General features: G+C 56.1%; 1 protein-coding gene across 5 annotated transcripts in view; it reads left to right on the top strand.

Annotated features, from left to right (window-relative positions):
* Positions 1-16,722, top strand: part of UBE2G2 (ubiquitin conjugating enzyme E2 G2) — a 55,432-nt gene extending 38,710 nt beyond the window's left edge. For all 5 annotated transcript variants that reach the window (XM_040483756.1, XM_040483757.1, XM_040483760.1 and 2 more), the window contains 3 exons: positions 8,843-8,961; positions 12,496-12,636; positions 15,083-16,722. In XM_040483756.1, the coding sequence (XP_040339690.1) occupies positions 8,843-8,961; positions 12,496-12,636; positions 15,083-15,195 (373 nt within the window). In that variant the 3' untranslated portion in view covers positions 15,196-16,722. The remainder of the gene's footprint in view (positions 1-8,842; positions 8,962-12,495; positions 12,637-15,082) is intronic.
* The last annotated feature ends 3,026 nt before the right edge of the window (positions 16,723-19,748 follow it).

Raw genomic sequence — 19,748 nt, forward strand, 5'->3', positions numbered from 1 at the left:
CGCGTCAGGCTCTGGGCTGATGGCTCAGAGCCTGACGCGGGGCTCGAACTCACGGACCGCGAGATCGTGACCTGGCTGAAGTCGGACGCTTAACCGACTGCGCCACCCAGGCGCCCCTGGATGTCTTCTTTAGAGAAGTGTCTATTCATGTTTTCTGCCCATTTCTTCACTGGGTTATTTGTTTTTCAGGTGTGGAGTTTGGTGAGCTCTTTATAGATTTTGGATACTAGCCCTTTGTCCGATATGTCATTTGCAAATATCTTTTCCCATTCCGTTGGTTGCCTTTTAGTTTTGTTGGTTGTTTCCTTTGCTGTGCAGAAGCTTTTTATCTTCATAAGGTCCCAGTAGTTCATTTTTGCTTTTAATTCCCTTGCCTTTGGGGATGTGTCAAGTAAGAAATTGCTACGACTGAGGTCAGAGAGGTCTTTTCCTGCTTTCTCCTCTAGGGTTTGGATGGTTTCCTGTCTCACATTCAGGTCCTTTATCCATTTTGAGTTTATTTTTGTGAATGGTGTCAGAAAGTGGTCTAGTTTCAACCTTCTGCATGTTGGTGTCCAGTTCTCCCAGCACCATTTGTTAAAGAGACTGTCTTTTTTCCATTGGATGTTCTTTCCTGCTTTGTCAAAGATTAGTTGGCCATACGTTTGTGGGTCTAGTTCTGGGGTTTCTTTTCTATTCTATTCTACTGGTCTATGTGTCTGTTTTTGTGCCAATACCATGCTGTCTTGATGATGACAGCTTTGTAGTAGAGGCTAAAGTCTGGGATTGTGATGCCTCCTGCTTTGGTCTTCTTCTTCAAAATTACCTTGGCTATTCGGGGCCTTTTGTGGTTCCATATGAATTTTAGGATTGCTTGTTCTAGTTTCAAGAAGAATGCTGGTGCAATTTTGATTGGGATTGCATTGAATGTGTAGATAGCTTTGGGTAGTATTGACATTGTGACAATATTTATTCTTCCAATCCATGAGCATGGAATGTTTTTCCATTTCTTTATATTTTCTTCAATTTCCTTCATAAGCTTTCTATAGTTTTCAGCATACAGATCTTTTACATCTTTGGTTAGATTTATTCCTAGGTATTTTATGCTTCTTGGTGCAATTGTGAATGGGATCAGTTTCTTTATTTGTCTTTCTGTTGCTTCATTGTTAGTGTATAAGAATGCAACTGATTTCTGTACATTGATTTTGTATCCTGCAACTTTGCTGAATTCATGTAACAGTTCTAGCAGACTTTTGCTGGAGTCTGTCGGATTTTCCATGTATAATATCATGTCATCTGCAAAAAGTGAAAACTTCATCTTTGCCAATTTTGATGCCTTTGATTTCCTTTTGTTGTCTGATTGCTGATGCTAGAACTTCCCACACTATGTTAAACAACAGCAGTGAGAGTGGACATCCCTGTCGTGTTCCTGATCTCAGGGAAAAAACTCTGTTTTTCCTCATTGAGGATGATGTTAGCTGTGGGCTTTTCATAAATGGCTTTTATGATCTTTAAGTATGTTCCTTCGATCCCGACTTTCTCGAGGGTTTTTATTAAGAAAGGTTGCTGAATTTCGTCAAATGCCTTTTCTGCATTGATTGACAGGATCATATGGTTCTTATCTTTTCTTTTATTAATGTGATGTATCACGTTGATTGATTTGCGAATGTTGAACCGGCCCTGCATCCCAGGAATGAATCGCACTTGATCATGGTGAATAATTCTTTTTATATGCTGTGGAATTCGATTTGCTAGTATCTTATTGAGAATTTTTGCATCCATATTCATCAGGGTATTGGCCTGTAGTTCTCTTTTTTTAATGGGTCTCTGTCTGGTTTAGGAATCAAAGTAATACTGGCTTCATAGAATGAGTCTGGAAGTTTTCCTTCCCTTTCTATTTTTTGGAATAGCTTGAGAAGGATAGGTATTAACTCTGCTTTAAACGTCTGGTAGCCTGGCAAGCCATCTGGTCCTGGACTCTTATTTGTTGGGAGATTTTTGATAACTGATTCAATTTCTTCGCTGGTTATGGGTCTGTTCAAGCTTTCTATTTCCTCCTGATTGAGTTTTGGAAGCGTGTGGGTGTTTAGGAATTTGTCCATTTCTTCCAGGTTGTCCAGTTTGTTGGCATATAATTTTTCATAGTATTCCCTGATAATTGCTTGTATCTCTGAGGGATTGGTTGTAATAATTCCATTTTCATTCATGATTTTATCTATTTGGGTCATCTCCCTTTTCTTTTTGAGAAGCCTGGCTAGAGGTTTGTCAATTTTGTTTACTTTTTCAAAAAACCAACTCTTGGTTTCATTGATCTGCTCTACAGTTTTTTTAGATTCTGTATTGTTTATTTCTGCTCTGATCTTTATTATTTCTCTTCTTCTGCTGGGTTTAGGCTGTCTTTGCTGTTCTGCTTCTATTTCCTTTAGGTGTGCTGTTAGATTTTGTATTTGGGATTTGTCTTGTTTCTTGAGATAGGCCTGGATTGCAATGTATTTTCCTCTCAGGACTGCCTTCGCTGCGTCCCAAAGCGTTTGGATTGTTGTATTTTCATTTTCATTTGTTTCCATATATTTTTTTAATTTCTTCTCTAATTGCCTGGTTGACCCACTCATTCTTTAGTAGGGTGTTCTTTAACCTCCATGCTTTTGGAGGTTTTCCAGACTTTTTCCTGTGGTTGATTTCAAGCTTCATCGCATTGTGGTCTGAAAGTATGCATGGTATGATTTCAATTCTTGTATACTTATGAAGGGCTGTTTTGTGACCCAGTATGTGATCTGTCTTGGAGAATGTTCCATGTGCACTCGAGAAGAAAGTATATTCTGTTGCTTTGGGATGCAGAGTTCTAAATATATCTGTCAAGTCCATCTGATCCAATGTATCATTCAGGGCCCTTGTTTCTGTATTGACCGCGTGTCTAGATGATCTATCCGTTTCTGTAAGTGGAGTGTTAAAGTCCCCTGCAATTACCACATTCTTATCAATAAGGTTGCTTATGTTTGTGAGTAATTGTTTTATATATTTGGGGGCTCCCGTATTCGGCGCATAGACCTTTATAATTGTTAGCTCTTCCTGATGGGTAGACACTGTAATTATTATATGACGCCCTTCTTCATCTCTTGTTACACATCTTGGGCTGATTTTGGATATGGCGTCAGGTAGGAGTCCAAAGTCATTCATTTGCGTTCGGCTCTCCGATTGCCTTGTTGCCGTTTGTTGAAAAGGAAACCCTTTCTGCATTGAATTGCCACGGCGCCTAGGTCAAACATGACCGTAAATGTAGGGGTGGATGTTTCGGCTCTGAGTTCTGTTCCCTCGAGCTGGGCCCATCCTTGGACCGCTACCGCGCAGTCTCTGTTCTTGTAGCTTCCCGGTAAGTTTGGGGATTGGAAAGTGCAAGTCCTCTGATTTTGTTCTTCTTTTTCAAGATTGTTTTGCCTGTTCCCGGGTCCCTTGCAATTCCATCTGAATTTTAAGATCGCCTTCTCAATTTCCGCAGGGAAGCCAGCTGGCATTTTGATAGGGATTGTGTGGATGAGGACTTTGACAGTCTTGAGCGTTCTCATCCGGGCATGTGGCATGTCTCTCCATTTAGTGAGGTCTTTGAGAATTCCTCTCAGCAGTGCAATGATACATTTTTAATTTGAAAAACCGAACTTTGTGGATGAAGGTATGTGGGTTTATGCACATGGAGACAGGCTTGGAGAACCCACACTTACCTGTGTCTGCCTTGGGGAGGCGATTCCGGAGGGAGCGGAGTTTTCTATACCTCACGTATTTGACTGTTTTCCAAAATATGTTTCTCTAGTTAAAGTCCGTTCATGTTGTAAAAGTTGTGTGTCAGAATTGACTATGAAATTCTTGTAATGATGGACTTATTTAGTGTGCTTTTAATATAGTTCAAGCATATCTGATTGCAAGTTTTCAGAGACGTCCATATCGCAAAACAGAACAAAATACACCAAACCCAGGGTATGACTGCAGCCTCCTTCTGGACAGATTGAATCCGAGAAGACTATATGGGGGAGAACCCGAGTTTGCTACTGCCATGGTTTCCCAAGGCGGAGGCCACCTGTCCTGTCCCCGTCCTTCCTGCGCTTCTCACTGTTGGTTTTGTACCTGGGAATTAGTGGGCAGCACAGAGCACAAGAAAAAAAAAACAAACAAAAACGCAACAAACCCGCCATCTGGGTCGATCCCAGAGACCCCCCTGGGCGCCTGCTTCTGGGCGGCCGAGCCCACCTTCTCCTTTCCCCAGGGTGCTCCCTGCAGGTTGCGCTTCCTAGGGCACCTGCTGTCTGTCCTGCTGGCGGCCCGCGACCGGGTCCCTCCCTGCTCACTTTGCCGCGGCGAGGGGCCTTCCTGTGGCTGGCGCTCCTCCCGCACTTGCCTGGCTTGAAGCCCAGTGGCCGGAAATACAGGCCGGGAGCTCGGCCTTCAAGAGCGCCCCGCACGGGTGTGTGGCCAGCCTCCTGCCCGGGTGAGCGGGGGGCGCCGACTGCGGAGCGTGAGGGCAGGAGGGACGTGGCGCCCCTCCTGGCCCGCCTGCTGGGTGCCCTGTGCACGTTCAGCAGCCTGAGGGCCACGGGGACCCATCCCTTGCCAATGGAGGGTGTCTCTGAAGCAGTGTACCTTTCCCTCTTAGGCCTCAGGTGGTCGTGACTTTGGGGAATAATCGTCCCTTAGTAATCCAGTTCAAGTCCAAGTGCTGACGAGTGGTTTACAGTCTCCATTACTTAGAGCCTTGTCATACACGTGTCGTATGTATTGTCCTTGTGCTGTGATGGACTTGGAAAGGAGAACAGGCAGCTTCTTCAGCACCTGCCACAGCCGAGTGACGTGCAGGCCGCCGTCCTGGAACACGCCCTGTGGGCACACGGCTGGCTCACTCACACCCGGACACACCTGGGTTGCACTGCCGAGCCCGCCGGTCTCCCTGTGCCTGCAGCGTGCTGCCCGCAGCATGTGTTGCTGTCCGGACACGCTTTGAAGTGGAAAGTAAGGAACGACGGTTTTCGTTTTAATTTAGTGTCCGAGACTAAAGGAGCATCTCTCCGATTTTCACGGACTCTGCAAGTAACAGCGTTTTCGACGGTGCGTGATTGCTGGTGCCACGTGGCCCTGGGCGCGGGGCGGGTCAGGCAGTTGCCCCCTCAGTACTTGCTGGGCATGTAATTCACCCAGGCCAGCAAACCAGAGCGAGCTGTCGGACGTGCAGTGTCCTTTCCGGAGCAGAGCGCGTGCGTCACGCTCTGCTCTGATTCTGGTCTCAGAAAGTGAAAGTACTTCCTTCAGGAACGGCGTAGCCGTTATTTTAATTAATTGGTGGACAGCAGTTGGCAGCCTTTGAAGAGTTCCGTTTGCTTTAGATAAATCTGTTTCCTTTCGTCTTGTACTTTCCTTTTTCTCACCTGAGGATTTGTGAGACGAGGCCTTCAGCGAGAGAGAGGGGGGCCGCCTGGAGCGGGGGCGCCAGGATTTGTCCAGAGAGCGCACCGGCTCTGTCTGGGTGTCGTTTCGGGAGTCAGCCCGCTGGCGTTTTCCGGAGTCGGCAGGCACGCCCCTGCACACGCGGGCCCCCTGCCTGCTTGGCCCAGGCAGGGGCGGCCTGCGGGAGGAAGCCCTGGTTTTGAACCAGTAGCCGACCGGGGACATGTGAAAACCGCTTTGATGCTTGAGATGTGGGAGCGCTTCAGGAAATGTTTGGTCGCGCTCCCGAGGCCTCGGACGACCCAGTGGGCTCTTTTTTTTTTTTAATTTTTTTTTTTTTCAACGTTTATTTATTTTTGGGACAGAGAGAGACAGAGCATGAATGGGGGAGGGGCAGAGAGAGAGAGAGACACAGAATCGGAAACAGGCTCCAGGCTCTGAGCCATCAGCCCAGAGCCTGATGCGGGGCTCGAACTCACGGACCGCGAGATCGTGACCTGGCTGAAGTCGGACGCTTAACCGACTGCGCCACCCAGGCGCCCCTCCCAGTGGGCTCTTTTAATGTTGAAGAAAGCCCTATCGTGAGAAACGCAGCCCCGAGCGAATTCTGTTCGGTTCATTCCAAAACGCCACCCAGACGTCGTTCGCTCTCCTGACTCGGACGTGCCAAAGTACCGAGGCGTGTGGGCAGGCGTTCCCGACGAGGACGGGGCTCCTTTCTAGGGGAGCGTCCGCCCAGCCTCCCGGGTTAGCCGTTCAAACTGCCTTCTACCCCGGACCTCAGCTCTGCCATCCGCTCGGGCGGCGGCGCCCAGAGTGAGCGTGAGCGTGAGCGCCGCGCGTCCGGGCATCCTGTGGGGGGGGCCTGGGGACCATGAAAGGGGTGCTCATCGGCTGCCTGGGGCCCCTCTACCAGAAGACGTGCGTGGTGGTCTCCTCCTCGGTCTGTGCCAGGCCCGCGTGCAGAGGAAGGGGCCTCCAGGACGTCTGTTCAGGGCGCGCGGGGCGGCCTGGGACCGCCTCGTCCGGCGGCCAGGCGGTGGCGGCGTTGGCTCCCTGTGCCGCCTGCAGGCCCTGCCCCGGACGGACACCGGCCCGGCCCTACACTCGACCCTCTTCATGTGGCTTCACCTGTCCTGCTTTGACGCCAGGGCTCTGGGCGCTGTCGTGACCCCCCCCCCCCGTCCCCCCCCCCCCCCCCGGAAACTAATGGACTCCAAAAAACACTTTTTACCATGTTCTTTTTTTTTACGTTTTACTTATTTTGAGATAGAGCATGTGTGTGCATGCCGTTGGGTGAAGAGCAGAGAGAGAGAGAGAGAGAGAGAGAGAATCCCAAGCAGGCTCTGCACTCACAGTGCAGAGCCTGATGTGGGGCTTGAACTCAACAAACCATGAGATCGTGACCTGAGCTGAGATCAGACGCTTCACCCACTGCACCACCCAGTTGCCCCCCTCCCCCCTTTAACAGGTCAAACCTTGTTCTTGTTTTGACTGTTTTGCCGCAGCCCAGCCCTCCTTCCCCTGGGATGCAATCCTGGCATCCACTGCGGTGGTGTCAGCGGAAGCTCTGAGTGTCCTCACCAAATGGTAGGGAAGCCCCCTGTGCGGCTTCTTCGGGGATTCTTTGTCTTTTCCCGTCCATTGTGGAGAGAAATATCGTTCACGATATTTGCAAGTTTATTTTACTGAATCGAAATAGTATTATTGACTTAAAATTTGTGCTTTGAAAAAACGATTTTAAAAAAATGAAGGTTGTCTTGGAATAAGCGTATTTCAGTTATCGTCTCCCGCGCCACGTCTCGCATTCATCTCGAAACGCAGCGTGTCTGCCGTGTCGCGCCTCCTGCAGCGACTAGGGCCCGGTCTCCACGCCGTGTTGGCGTCGTAGAGCTCGTATTACAGGTCGTGGCTTAGACAGGCACTCAGTCGGGCCCGGCAGCTCACGCGCAGCCGGCTGTCGCCACACATGTTCGGCGTCTTATTTTCGAGGCTTAGGTAACCTGTCAGCCGCTCTAACGCGTGTTCCCTAGGGGCGGTTTGTAAGGGGGAGTCTTTCTGTCTTGAGCTGGGGCTCTGCCTCTCCGCTGCCCTGTCGTGCACACGGGCCAGGAAATAGTGTTAATTTACACATACGGTTTTAAAATCTGACGGGGCTTAGAAGTGGTTTATTCCATTTCTGCCATTTTCCACGTGACGAGGCCGTAAAGCCAGGCAGACAGGCGTGCCGGTGACCGTGTGGCGCGGGCCGCGTGACAGGCACCCGGTGCAGGCCCGCGGGTCAGGGCTGGCCATGCGTGTGCACACGCCTGGCTGTGCGCGTGGGCCTGTCGGGGATCACCTGTGTGCTTTTCATCCGGTCCTTGAAGGTTACAGAAACCCTGCTTCTAAGGCACACTTGAGGGCGCCTGGGGGCTCAGTCGGTTAAGCGTCCGACTCTTGGTTTTGGCTCAGGTCATGATCTCACTGTTGTGGGTTCGAGCCCCACGTCGGGCTCTGTGCTGACGGCATAGAGCCTGCTTGGGATTCTCTCTCTCTCTGCTCCTCCCCCGCTCATGTGCTCTGTTTCTGTCTCAAATAAATAAACTTAAAAAAAATAAGAAAAGTAAAAATAGCCTTCGAAGTAAAAAAAAACTCTTAAAACCCCTATCATTTAATATGATAGTCTTTCTCTAACGGGCATAATCCATATCCTTACTTGAAGGTGAAATGACGGCGAACATACAGGAAGTTTACAAGGTCCTTGGGTTTTGCAGCTTTGCCCGGAGCCCTCTCCTCCGACCCCGGCTCTAGAGAGGCTCTGTCTGCTGCCCCGCCCTTACCTTCGTGAGCGCAGAACCTGTGCCTGCAGCGTGGTCTCTGTGCTGGTACCTGGGACTCCAGCCAGGTTGGGGCGGGACAGTGAGCATCATTTTCCGCTCAGGAAAACATATCGGCGGGGCGCCTGGCTGGCTCATTCGGTTTAGCGTCCGACTTTGGCTCAGGTCATGGTCTCGTGGTCTATGAGTTTGAGCCCCACGTGGGGCTCTTTGCTGACGGCTCGGAGCCTGGAGCCTGCTTCGGATTCTGTGTCTCCCTCTCTGTCTCTGCCCTTCCCCTGCTCACGTTCTGTCTCTCTCTGTCTCAAAAATAAATAAAGATTAAAAAAAAAAAAAAAAGTATTGGTTCATCACTGTCATGTATTCATTCATTCATTTACTTGTTTTTAATGTAGAGGAAGAAACTCTCAATATAATTTATTGTCAAGTTGACTGACCTACCGTGTATCCAGTGTGCTCTTGGTTTTGGGGGTAGACACCCGTGGTTCGTCGCTCACTTGCTCATCACTGTTACTTAACCTTTCCACGTGCGTTTGTGAAACACTAGGAACTTCCTCAGCTGGCTGCTGCAGTGAGATGCTGAGAAAACTATTTGCGCTTGTGTTTCTGTCTTCTAGGGGCCCAGAAGACACCTGTTTTGAGTTTGGTGTATTTCCTGCCATCCTGAGTTTCCCACTGGATTACCCATTAAGTCCCCCAAAGATGAGATTTACCTGCGAGATGTTTCATCCCAACAGTAAGTGCTCTGGGGAGTGGCTTTGATGGCACCGGGCGAGGCACGGGGTTGTGTGCGTGTGACAGGTGCCCTCAGCGATGGTGCCACATGGAAGATGCTGTGTATGTTTTGAAATTCTGTCACTTAGTCATGGTGGGATTGATATCAACCGAAAAGCAGGGTAACGGAGATAAAACAAAATGTGGACCTAACACTGGGTGCCACTGCTCCTTCCGGTGGGCCGATGAGAGCACGTGAGCGCGGGCATGTGCAGAGCACTTTGTGGGCCTCCAGCACGGTGTGGTGTTCGACAGTGGGGGCTGGTCAGAGCAGACTAGGTTTGCAACAACAGATGCCTGGTTAGTCCGTATGTTAGAGCGCTATAGAGAGATTTTAGATGCTCTAGAATAATATTTAATGATATGGAATGGTATTTGGTCTATACGGAATGAGAAAAGCAGGTCACTAATCAGGCTTATTACAGTTTACTTGTTTTTTTTCTTAATTTTTTTTTAACGTTTATTTATTTTTGAGACAGAGGGAGACGGAGCATGAACAGGGGAGGGTCAGAGAGAGAGGGAGACACAGAATCCAAGTCAGGTTCCAGGCTCTGAGCTGTCAGCACAGAGCCCGATGCAGGGCTTGAACTCACGGATGGTGAGATCGTGACCTGAGCCGAAGTTGGACGCTTAACCGACTGAGCCACCCGGGCGCCCCTACAGTTTACTTTTTTGAAAAAAAATTCACATGTAGATATGTATAACTGGAAGGGTAACACGAAAATGTTGAAAGTGATTCTCTTTCCAAAATGGGATCTCTTTTTTTGTTTCTGGTTAATCTTTTTTCTAAAATAAACGCATATTTTAAGAAGAGGGGAAAATACGGTCACTAAAGAAATTCATTGGACTTAAGTTGGAAAAGTGTCTAGTAGCAGGAATTGGAATTCTTCAATAGCTGTGGTTTTTATTCCTGGAGAATTAGTAAGAAAATATGTTGTATTTTAAGTGATCATATTCGGATAATATTCCTCTTTATAAGTGATTAATTTTATTAAAAATCGTGATCTTAATAGTTGAGAAGAAAAGTAAGTAAGATACACCGTTTTGTAGAAATATTTTATTTGAAACGAATTCCTTTTCCTATGCTTCTCTGCACATAAGATAGCTGACGGCTAATTGAACTCATGAGAGCATTTCTAGAACTTTCTGAGCCTTTGACACCTCTCAGCTTACAAAGGAGTCCACTTTGCACGGTCTCCTCTGGCCCGCACCTGCCTGGGCACCTCCTCTTGGGAGAGCTCTGCCCAGATCCCGCCCCCCTCAGTGAAGGGTCTCAGGATTGCCCGCCTGGGGAAGCGCTTCCTGCCGCTCCTTTGAAACTTCTCACTACACTGATGATACATGTGGGTCATCAGTTCCCTCCTCAGAGAGATCGTTTTCAAGTGCTCTCTCATGTTAATGCAATTCTGCGTGCCTGGTAGGTACCCAGGACTACCCCTTCCTTTGCGAAGGCTGGCCACGAGGTGGCAGGGCTTTGAGGCCGGGTGACGCGTGCACGTGGGCATCCGTCACGCTGCTGTTGACTTTGGCGTGTGTTCAGGGTGTTCTGTAATGCAGAAGTAAAAATACGTGACAGTAGATGGAGTCGACTGAAGAAGTCCGCAATTTCAAATCGATTAACCAGAAAACGGAACTATAAAGAGGATTGTGGGCAATTAAAAAGTAATACGATTATATCGAAGATACGCACACTCTAGAACCGTGCTGGTGACGCGGTGTTAGAGGCAGATGTGGCTGTGAGCTGACGGTTTGATATTGTGCTGAGGGGTTGTCACGTTCAGGTAATTCAAGTAGTTTTAAACTTTGGCTGTCCTCTAAGTGGATGGGTGTTATTTCTATCTTGTGAAAAAAATCATTTTTGAGAACTATTTAGGTTTGCCAATGACATGAATATTGACCAGTCCCTAAATGCTTTGAAAGAATAATGGAGTACATCTACTGAGACTTGCTGGGATACAGGGGTGAACGGATAATAGAAGGTGGGGGCCTTGACCATCACGAGCTGCCAGTCTGAGGGCAGAGGTGAACACGGTTGGACGAGTCCTGCAAGTAAATAGGAAGTCACACCAGGAGGCCAGGGAGGGGCCCCGGGCTGGTGGTGGTCAGGCTCACGTCTGCAGGAAGAGCCGTGGGAGTTAACCCAGTGACGTGTGAGAGGCGGAAGTGTGTCTGGCTCGTGCAAAGGCCCCGTGTGAGGAGTGAAGGGGCCAAACGGGTTCAGGCCCTCTGGCCAGGAAGGAGGATTCTGATACTTGTGCAGGAGGAGTGGAGATCCACTGAGGGAATCAGAGTGAGGGAGGGAGTCGTGTGGCCAGTGTGGTCCTGGAAGGGTCACTGGCTGTGGTGTAGAGGACAGACCGCAGGGCTGGGACACAGACGCGGCGGCCTGGGGAAAGAGAGGCCAGCGGTGCGGAGCCGAGCACAGGCGAGACGAGGGAGGGATTGCAGGGGGGGCCCGGTGAGAGAGGAGGCGGCAGGGACGCCGCCGCCGCCTCCGTGTTTCTGGGTTTGCGCTGTCACCGTGTGTTGTGACACACTGTCACCGTTCGGTGCCACCACCTGGAGGAGGTCCGCTGAGATTGGACACCTCACGGCAGGGATGCCGTCCGGAGCCTTGGGCGCCCAGGCCCCGGGCGTGGGCACCGCCGCTGGGCCCCCTGACGCCCCCAACAGCTGCTCACGCGCTCTCCGTCCGAGACGCGCCGACCGTAGGCAGCTGGGAGCAGAGTGCCGGGACGGGGATGGATGGACGCGCGAGGAATGAGGTGCCACAGGAGGGCCGCTCCGACCCACCCGGGTGTCTCAGTGGTCACGGGGTTGTGAGCTCACGAGCAAAGAGGAATTACTAAAATTCGTCCTCAACTGTCTGTTGTTCGTGTCGTTATGACCGGAAGGCCTTGCAGTTTGACAGTTGAGTGCCCGACTGGACTCCCCGTGTCTGCGTATGCGCTGTGCCGTCTCAGGACCCGCCCTGTGTGCCGGAGGAGTGACGGTGCCTGCGGCACCCTCGGTGGGACCGGAGACAACCGCGAGCCGGAGACGCAGTTCCTCCCCAGACCGTGGGCGTCTGGTTCATGGCGCTGTGCGCTGGGGCGGGTTAGGTCGGACACAGCTGACCTCCAGAGGCGCAGACGGCCATCCGTCTCTCTGTTGGAGCGAGTTCCCTGGAGAAGTCGGGACACCTTCCTCCTTGGATGGCACGGCCCTCATCCTGGCTCTGTGGATGTAGGTCTTCGCGGCCTCGCTCAGGGCTTTCGGGGCGGAGTTAGGAAAGTCGCTCTGGAACCAGCTCTGGAGGTTACGTGCGTTCGTTTGGTGAAACGTCTCACGGCCAGATAATCCTCCCTTTCGTCCTTGGGGATCGAGTGGGGCCTCGTGGCCGTGAGCGTGGCGCCCGGGGCCCGGCTCTGCTCCAGCCGTGCCCGCGGCTTGCCGTCCGCGTCCGCCTCGCCCGCTGTCCGCCGCGGGGCTCACCCGGTGTGTTTTGACCCCACAGTCTACCCCGACGGCAGAGTCTGTATCTCCATCCTCCACGCGCCGGGCGACGACCCCATGGGCTACGAGAGCAGCGCAGAGCGGTGGAGCCCCGTGCAGAGCGTGGAGAAGATCCTGCTGTCGGTGGTGAGCATGCTGGCAGGTAAGGCCCGCGGCCACACGGCACGGCGGCTGCCGCGGTCTCCCGTGCGCTTCGCTCCCGCGTGCGGTGTACGGACGGGTGCGGTTTTCTGCTTCCTCGCCGAACTCTTTGTACCTTCTCGTCCGCGTGTCGCACGCCTTTCGTTCTTACGGGTCTCAAAGATGCCTTCCCGTTGTGTGTATCGTGTGTTGACCGGAACTAACCGTGCCCCGATCCGCGGGCACCGCGCTCACGTGGTGGGTGTTTACCGGGGGGCCTGCTGTGTCGCAGACGCCGGGCCCTGGGGGGTCCAGCTTGGTGCACCCTGGGCCCCACCTTAGGGCCTGCTTTCTGAGGGGACTCTGCAGGCCCAGCGGTGGTTGCCAGTCACCGACAGCTCCTCAGATGCAGGGACTGTGGGGCCAGCTCCCGCGACGGGACTGGGTGGGAGGAGTTGCGAGCACGTGGGAGGTGACCGGGGAAGGGGGGCAGCTGAGCCTCGAGGGGGCCCTGCCAGGACCGCTTACGGCTCGAGCTCAGCGGGGGCAGGGGCCAGGGCGCCCTGTGGAAGTGTGTGCTCACCTGGGGCCCAGGCCTCCGTGCGGGTGTTAGACCGCCAGCCGTGCCTCAGAACGACCGTCCCTGCAGCCAGGTGCCCGTTGGGCGGGTGTCCCCGTGGCCCGGGCGAGAGGACGAGGGCTTCGAGCAGCCGCAGGGCCAAGAGCCAGGGTGCGTCTGGGAGACGCGGGCTCACGGGTGTGCAGGGTGACGCCTTTGTTTCTGACCTGAGTGCCTGGGTAGAGGAATGCTGTTTCTGGGGACAGGAATCGGGGGGGGGGGGGGGGGGTGGCAGGAGTGGGAGGAGAGTCCGGGATGTAAGTGTCCATCCTTGGTGGCCGTCCCCCCTCGGGAGCCGCTCAGCCAAGGCCAGGAGTGGGAGCGAGGGTGCGGGGTCACGTCTGGGGAAGACAGTGGGTGGTGAGCAGGACAAGGGGGTTGAGGTACAGAGGGTGGGCGGGCGGGCGGGAGGAGAGGGGTCCTCAAAGAAACGTAGGGAGGAACGATGCGGAAAACCGGGAAGAAGGGGAATGGAGGCGAGTCGGGGGAGGGCCGACGGTGCCGTGGGTGGCCCGGAGGAGGAGGCCGGCGGGGTCCTCGGTGGGCCCCTTGGGTCACCGCGAAGTCGCGGACGTCAGTTTGAAGGTGGAGGCGCCTCGGCCTCTGTTCACACGCCGAGTGAACGACCGGGCGAGAGGCGACGTCGTCTCCGGCCGTCCGCGGTAAGTTGCGCCCTCGCAGACGTCGTTTCTTTGGAGGTTTTGGTGTATTCCTCACACGCTTCTCTCACAGCACCTGTCCTCTGTCCTGACCTCCCTCTTCTCCAGCTCTGTCCCCACAGCCAGCGCGGCCACGGCCTGCCCCGCTTGGCGCCCTCCGGCCCGCTTCAGGAGACCGAGGCCCCCCTGTCCACCGCGGGCCGTGCGGGCCCTGAGGTTTCCGCGTCGCAGATGCGGGGCCCGGCCAGGGGGTCCCCTGAGCGCACGCCTTCCTTGCGGCCTGCAGGACCGCCGGTCCTCTGCCCCCTCCTCTCCCGTTGCCCACCTGGTAGCACCGAGTCTGAGACCACGCGTGGTCATTTGCGGTCTGTAGGCCCACTAGATGGTACCCTCTGAGGGCCCGTGTCACCATGTTCTCCGCACGCCTGGTGCCCTGCACGCGGCCTCACGCACAGGCCCCGGTGGGGAAAGGCTTGCTGAGTAAAGGGAGGAAGAAAGTCATTGTGGGTGGAGGCACGGAGGCGGCGCGCCCGCAGAGGGAAGCCAGGCCAGGGCGCGAGGGAACCACCCCGGTCGTGCTGACGGCCGCGCCGGCCTCCGGGCTGCCTTTTCTGCCTTTTCTGATTCAGCGCTTCACGGCGTTCCAGTCCCCCGCCCCACAGGCCCCGCTGCCTCTTCGTGTGCGTCCTGATTTGTCTGGAGCTCCTACCGGGCTCAGGCGTCCCCCTCGGCCGGACGTCGGCCTCGCAGGGTCCTTCAGCGGGAGCCAGGTGGGCGGCGGTGGGGAGGAGTGGGCCACGCAGAGCACTGACCGTGAGGCCAGGGGGCGGGCGGCGGGTCGTCTGGAGCTCACTGCGCGGTGGGGACCCAGTGTTCCCAGAGCGGGACTGAGAACGCAGGCTGGCTCTCGGAGACCCTCGGGAGGCAGGGGTCACGAGGGCGGGTCTTCATGCGGTGTCCCTGACCTCACGCCGCCTCCGGCCTCCCTGTCTCGCGGGTGAGGAGGCTCCCGTCCGTCTTTCAGAGAGCTGATCTCCTTCCCTGGCGGTTCACAGACACCAGCACCTGTCCTTCGTGTCTGGGACATGGTTCCAGAAGGATCGCAGGTGTTCTCGAGTGAAGCGGGAGACCTCGCCGGGCCCTTGCCCTCTGGCGCCCTTTCACACGGAGCGCCTGTCCGTCTCTTTCAGAGCCCAACGATGAGAGTGGCGCCAACGTGGATGCTTCCAAGATGTGGCGGGACGACCGGGAGCAGTTCTGCAGGGTCGCCCGGCAGCTGGCGCAGAAGTCCCTGGGGCTGTGAGGCCCCGGCCCACACACGGACACGCGCAGTGACAGTGACACCCTGTGCCGGTACCCAAAAAGGCGAGCTTGCAGAAGCACAGCGTCTGGTTTTTCCCTGCCTTTCCCGCTCCAAACAGGCTTCTCTTCTGAAATGGCGATTTATGTAGGATGACGACGACGCCGGGCACAGTTTTCCCCGTGTTTGCGTGGGTGGTCGGAGCCCTCGCCACTGCCCCTCCCAGCCGGGGCCCCGCACGCCCCGTCGGTAGTGGCTTCCCTTCCATCTGCCGGGCAGGGGGCAGCCAGAACCGGTCGTCCTTCTGAAGGAGCAGCAGAGGGTGGGCGGGACAGCTCTGGCCTTGCTCCCCGCGTGCCCCAGGGGGACAGCTGTCTGCGTCCCTGCTTTCTAGTGCTTCGGGGGTGTTGTCCTTGTCATCTGGTTACAGCTTTTTGTTTGTCGCGCATTACAAACTATCACACTTAGAAATGCTTTCAGGAAATAAATACTTTTTAAAAATGCGGATTAATGAAAAACGGGGTGTGTACGAGAGAGGTTTACTGCTGGTCGTAAGGCCTGACCTGACCGCTTCTTCCTGGTCCCGTTTAGCGAAGAGGTACACCGATGGCCGGGTTTACTGGTGCATCACAGGGCGGGAGCACGCGAGACTGGACGTTTCGGTCAGTGTCTTCTGGATGCACAGGGGTCTGTCTTTTCCACATAAACACGGGGAGACGTTCTGTACGTCGTGGCCGCAGCAGGAACGTTCATTATTGAGACAGTTCTTTTCACTCGGGGCTGGAAGGGAATGTGCACCCCTAGTGAGCGCAGAGGCGTGCCTTATCCCAACCTTGACCGGGGCCGGGGGCGGGGGCGGGGGCGGGGCACTCAGTGTGGGGTGTGATGTCCCTGCCCTGGCACCAGGGGCTCCATTCTAAGCAATAACAGATCTGTTGCAGAATCAAGTATTTGGCCTGTCAGACAGGTTACGTCTAAATAGGAATTTCTATTTTTGAAATGGGGGACAGTCTACAGGACATACCGTGGGTTTTACTTCTCATCCTTCTCTCCTCAGTCGCGTGTCCGGCGGGCAGGAGTCCGTCTCACCGACACCTGACACAGGGTTGCTTGGTGTTCACGAGACTGGTGGACGGGGCTCCGTCCATGCTGGCTCTGTAAGGAAAGCAAATTCTTTCTTTCTCAGAAGGGAACCACTTCAGATTTGGAATTCAGTACGAGAACTAGTATTTGGAAGGGGATCAGGAAGGGAGAGGGGTTGTACCTGAATAGTATTTGCGGGCGTATTAAATGAGACGCGGCCCTCTCCATGGAGAGGGAAGGACTGGTCCGTGGACACGGCTGGTGTGCGGGCGCTGTGGCCACGGGGTTTCCATGAAATCTGGAGAAGGGAGAGAGGCGATCTCTCTGCAAGCAAAATATTTTTATTCACTTGTATTTATTAAATGGAAACAAAGAGAATCTCATGTCCTTACTTTGTGGTGGAGTTTAATTACTATGTTAAAAATAAAGTTATATATTTTCCCCCTATTCCGTACAGTATTTTTCCTTGTGGACTTTTATGTAACGCTACAGAATTTTGTGTAATCCTAGAAAACCGAAACTGGTTGTGCCCCGGGTCGGTGCCAGAGGCCTCGCAGCGAGGCGTGGCCGCAGCTGGAGCCCTTTGGGGCGCCCCTTTATTCTGGGGACCCGTGCCCTTCTTCCTCTCCTCCCCCTGCCGTGCTCCTTTGCGGGAGTTCTGGGTTCCCTAAGGGGCCCGGGTGTGCGGTTGGCGGCGGGGGCACGGGGGTGTGCGTGGGGCATGGGGGATGTGTGCGGATGTGCGGGGGCACGTGGGGGTGAGTGGGGGTGTGCAGGGATGGGGGTGCGTGGGACACAGGGGCGTGCACTGGGGGCACGTGGGGTGCACAGGGGAATTGGGGCACATGGGGGGTGTGCGGGGACACGCTCTCCCCAGCCTCTCCCTGGAGCCCGGTGCTTCCTGCCACTGGGCGGTGAGGAGAAGCCGGGGTGACGTTGAGACCACAGGAGGTCTGCAGACATCAGAAGGCAGGCGACTCTGGCCCAAGCCTGCGGTGACCGTCGCTGTCGAGCTGGCCCTCGCATCTGGTTACTTACCTGGTGAGTGGAGGGCACAGAGGCCTGTTGGGAGGCTGGTCACTGGCCGGCTTCTGCTCTGGTGCTGCCCTCCCAGCTGCCTCACCGGCGGCCAGAAGCCCTGCTGTGTCCTCCACTGGGTGTGGAGTCCTGCCGACCCTCAGCTCGGAGAGGGAGTCCCGCGGCGGCCGCCCGCAGCGCCCCGTGCGACCCAGCCAGCCTCGTCTCCTGGACCCCAGGTGGGTGCCGGGCCCTCGCCTCCACCTCCTCCCGCCCGCCAGCCCCCGCTGCCTCTGGCTAAGCTACTCGGAGTTTCTGTGGCCCCTCTCCCTCTGGCTCCTGCTTCTCCTGCTTCCGAGGTGGGGGGGGGGTGCCCTGGAGCCCTCACTGACCTGCCCCCCCCCACCCCGGGCCTCCTCGCCTGAACCAGGAGATACTGATGTCTGGGGCTGGGGTGGGGGGCGGGGTCAACACCGGGACTCCGCTGAAGCGTGTGCATGCGGCAGGTGGCCATGCTGGACGTGGGACACGTGTGGCAAGGCTCTTGTGCCCTCACCTTCCCTTTCGCCTGAACTGTGTCATCTCACACTGGGACACTCTAAGCGAAAGGAACCGGTGTTTAAACCACGAAGGGCGCCAAACGCACAGATTCCCAGTGGAGTCGGGTCTCCTGGCACGGTGAGGGGGGTGGGGCCCGGGGACCCTCGTGGGCAGCAGCCCGGTGTGCCCCCCCCCCCCCCCCGCCCAGTGGATGCACAGGTCATGGAACCCCTGCCTTAGCTGCACACGAGGGGGCCTCTGGCTTCTCCCCTGGAGTCCCAGGGCATTGGGTCCTGCTCAGAAGGGGCTCAGTGCTTGGGGCTGGGAGAGGCCAGGCCACGGCCTGGCGAGGGCGGGGGTCTCAGTTGGTGGGAGATGGCGGGACCGTGCTGTCTCTCTTGAGGCGGCTGCTGCTGCCGTAGCCGCCGACCTGCGTGCTGGCCTCGGGACGTGCTGAGCCCCCGTGTCGCGCTGGCCCCGCCGTGGGGAGGCAGTTCGCGCAGCTGTGGGGCCGCCTGCCTTGTCAAGGCCGGGAGTGGGGCCAGCGGGTCTCAGAGGGGCTGGGCCCTGCCGGCTGGGGGTCGTGGCCCTGGAAGCTGCCAGGGCCCTGCCAGGGTGATGGTGTGGGCTCGCCCACACGGGGCAGAGGAGAAGGGTCTCCCACGCTCCAGCGGCGGGTGCTCGGGGCCTGCCCCTCCGGCCCCCGTGGTGAGCTGTGTGTGCCTGCCGTGGTCCCCGGACTCCTGCTTGCTGCAGGCAGGCAGTGCTGACAGGTTCCTTCCGTGGCGTGCGTGTGCACGGGTTCACCTTTCTGGCAGCGGACCTGCTGTTGGAACCCATTGCGCTGGAGACCAGAGACTGAGGGCCCGTCCCCTGCTGACGGCTCTTGAAACCCCGGGTAATGCGCGAATGGACTGGAGCACAGCCCACTCGGGGACTCTCCTGGGTTTCTCCCTTGGACCAGTTCCCGCCCGCTGGGCCCTGGGCACCTCCTCCCCGAGCGTGCCCCCGTCTCCATCAAGACCTCCATCAAGACTCGTTCCTGCACACGCGCTCACCCACCGCTCCTCCACGGCAAGCAGCCCCTGGAGCTGTGGGGGCTGGTTCCCAGCCACTTCCCAGGAAGCACGGTCCCCGGAGGGATGGCAGAGGCCGCGCCCGCCCGGGGGTCCTGCCGGGGGTCCGCCCATCTGGGACCCCAGAGCAGCAGAACCCGGCGCCCGCTGCCGGACCGTGGTGCTGCTCTGTTTGCTGCCGTGGCGGCAGCTGGGACGCACCTGTGGCAAGAACACCACCCCTGCGACCGGCGGGGCTGGGTCATGACGACTCGTGCCCTTAGCGTCTCCTCATCGCGAGCCTGCCTGCGGAGGCCGCGGGGCTGGGTGGCGATGCTGTGGCCCGGGGGCCTGGGGAGCTGTGTTCCGGGCTCCAGCAAGGGGGCAGGGGTGGTCATGTCTCTGTGGTGGGCCGGCCCCCCCACCTGTGGCTCGGGTCCTGACCGTCTGTCGGCACCCGGCGGGCTCAGCAGAACCACTAGAGGTGGGCTTGGTCTGGGTCAACGTGCCGCGCCCTGGGAGCAGGACGGGGCGTCACAGCCGGCGGCCTCCCGGCCAGAGACCCTGCAGTCAGCCCACCTTCCCCGGGGCTCCTGGCGAGAGATTGACAGGCACAACCCCCGTTCGGTGTGATCGGGGAGCCTGGCCCCCGGCACTCGCTGGACACGGCCCGCGGACGCGGCCGGCTGTCACAACGGGCAGGTGTGCGCGCCGCGGATTCCAGCGGCAGAGGTGGGGGTGCGGCTCAACCGCCTCAGGCACGGCCCCTCCCTCCCTCCCTCCGTCCCCCTGCTGTGGAACACATGGGGGAGGGGCAGTGGGCTATGAGGCGGGCTGGGCGGGCAGAGACAGGGCTGTGCG

Source organism: Herpailurus yagouaroundi, unplaced genomic scaffold (assembly GCF_014898765.1).
Source record: "Herpailurus yagouaroundi ecotype Mexico unplaced genomic scaffold, PumYag 162, whole genome shotgun sequence".
NCBI classification, from domain to species: Eukaryota; Metazoa; Chordata; class Mammalia; order Carnivora; family Felidae; genus Herpailurus; species Herpailurus yagouaroundi.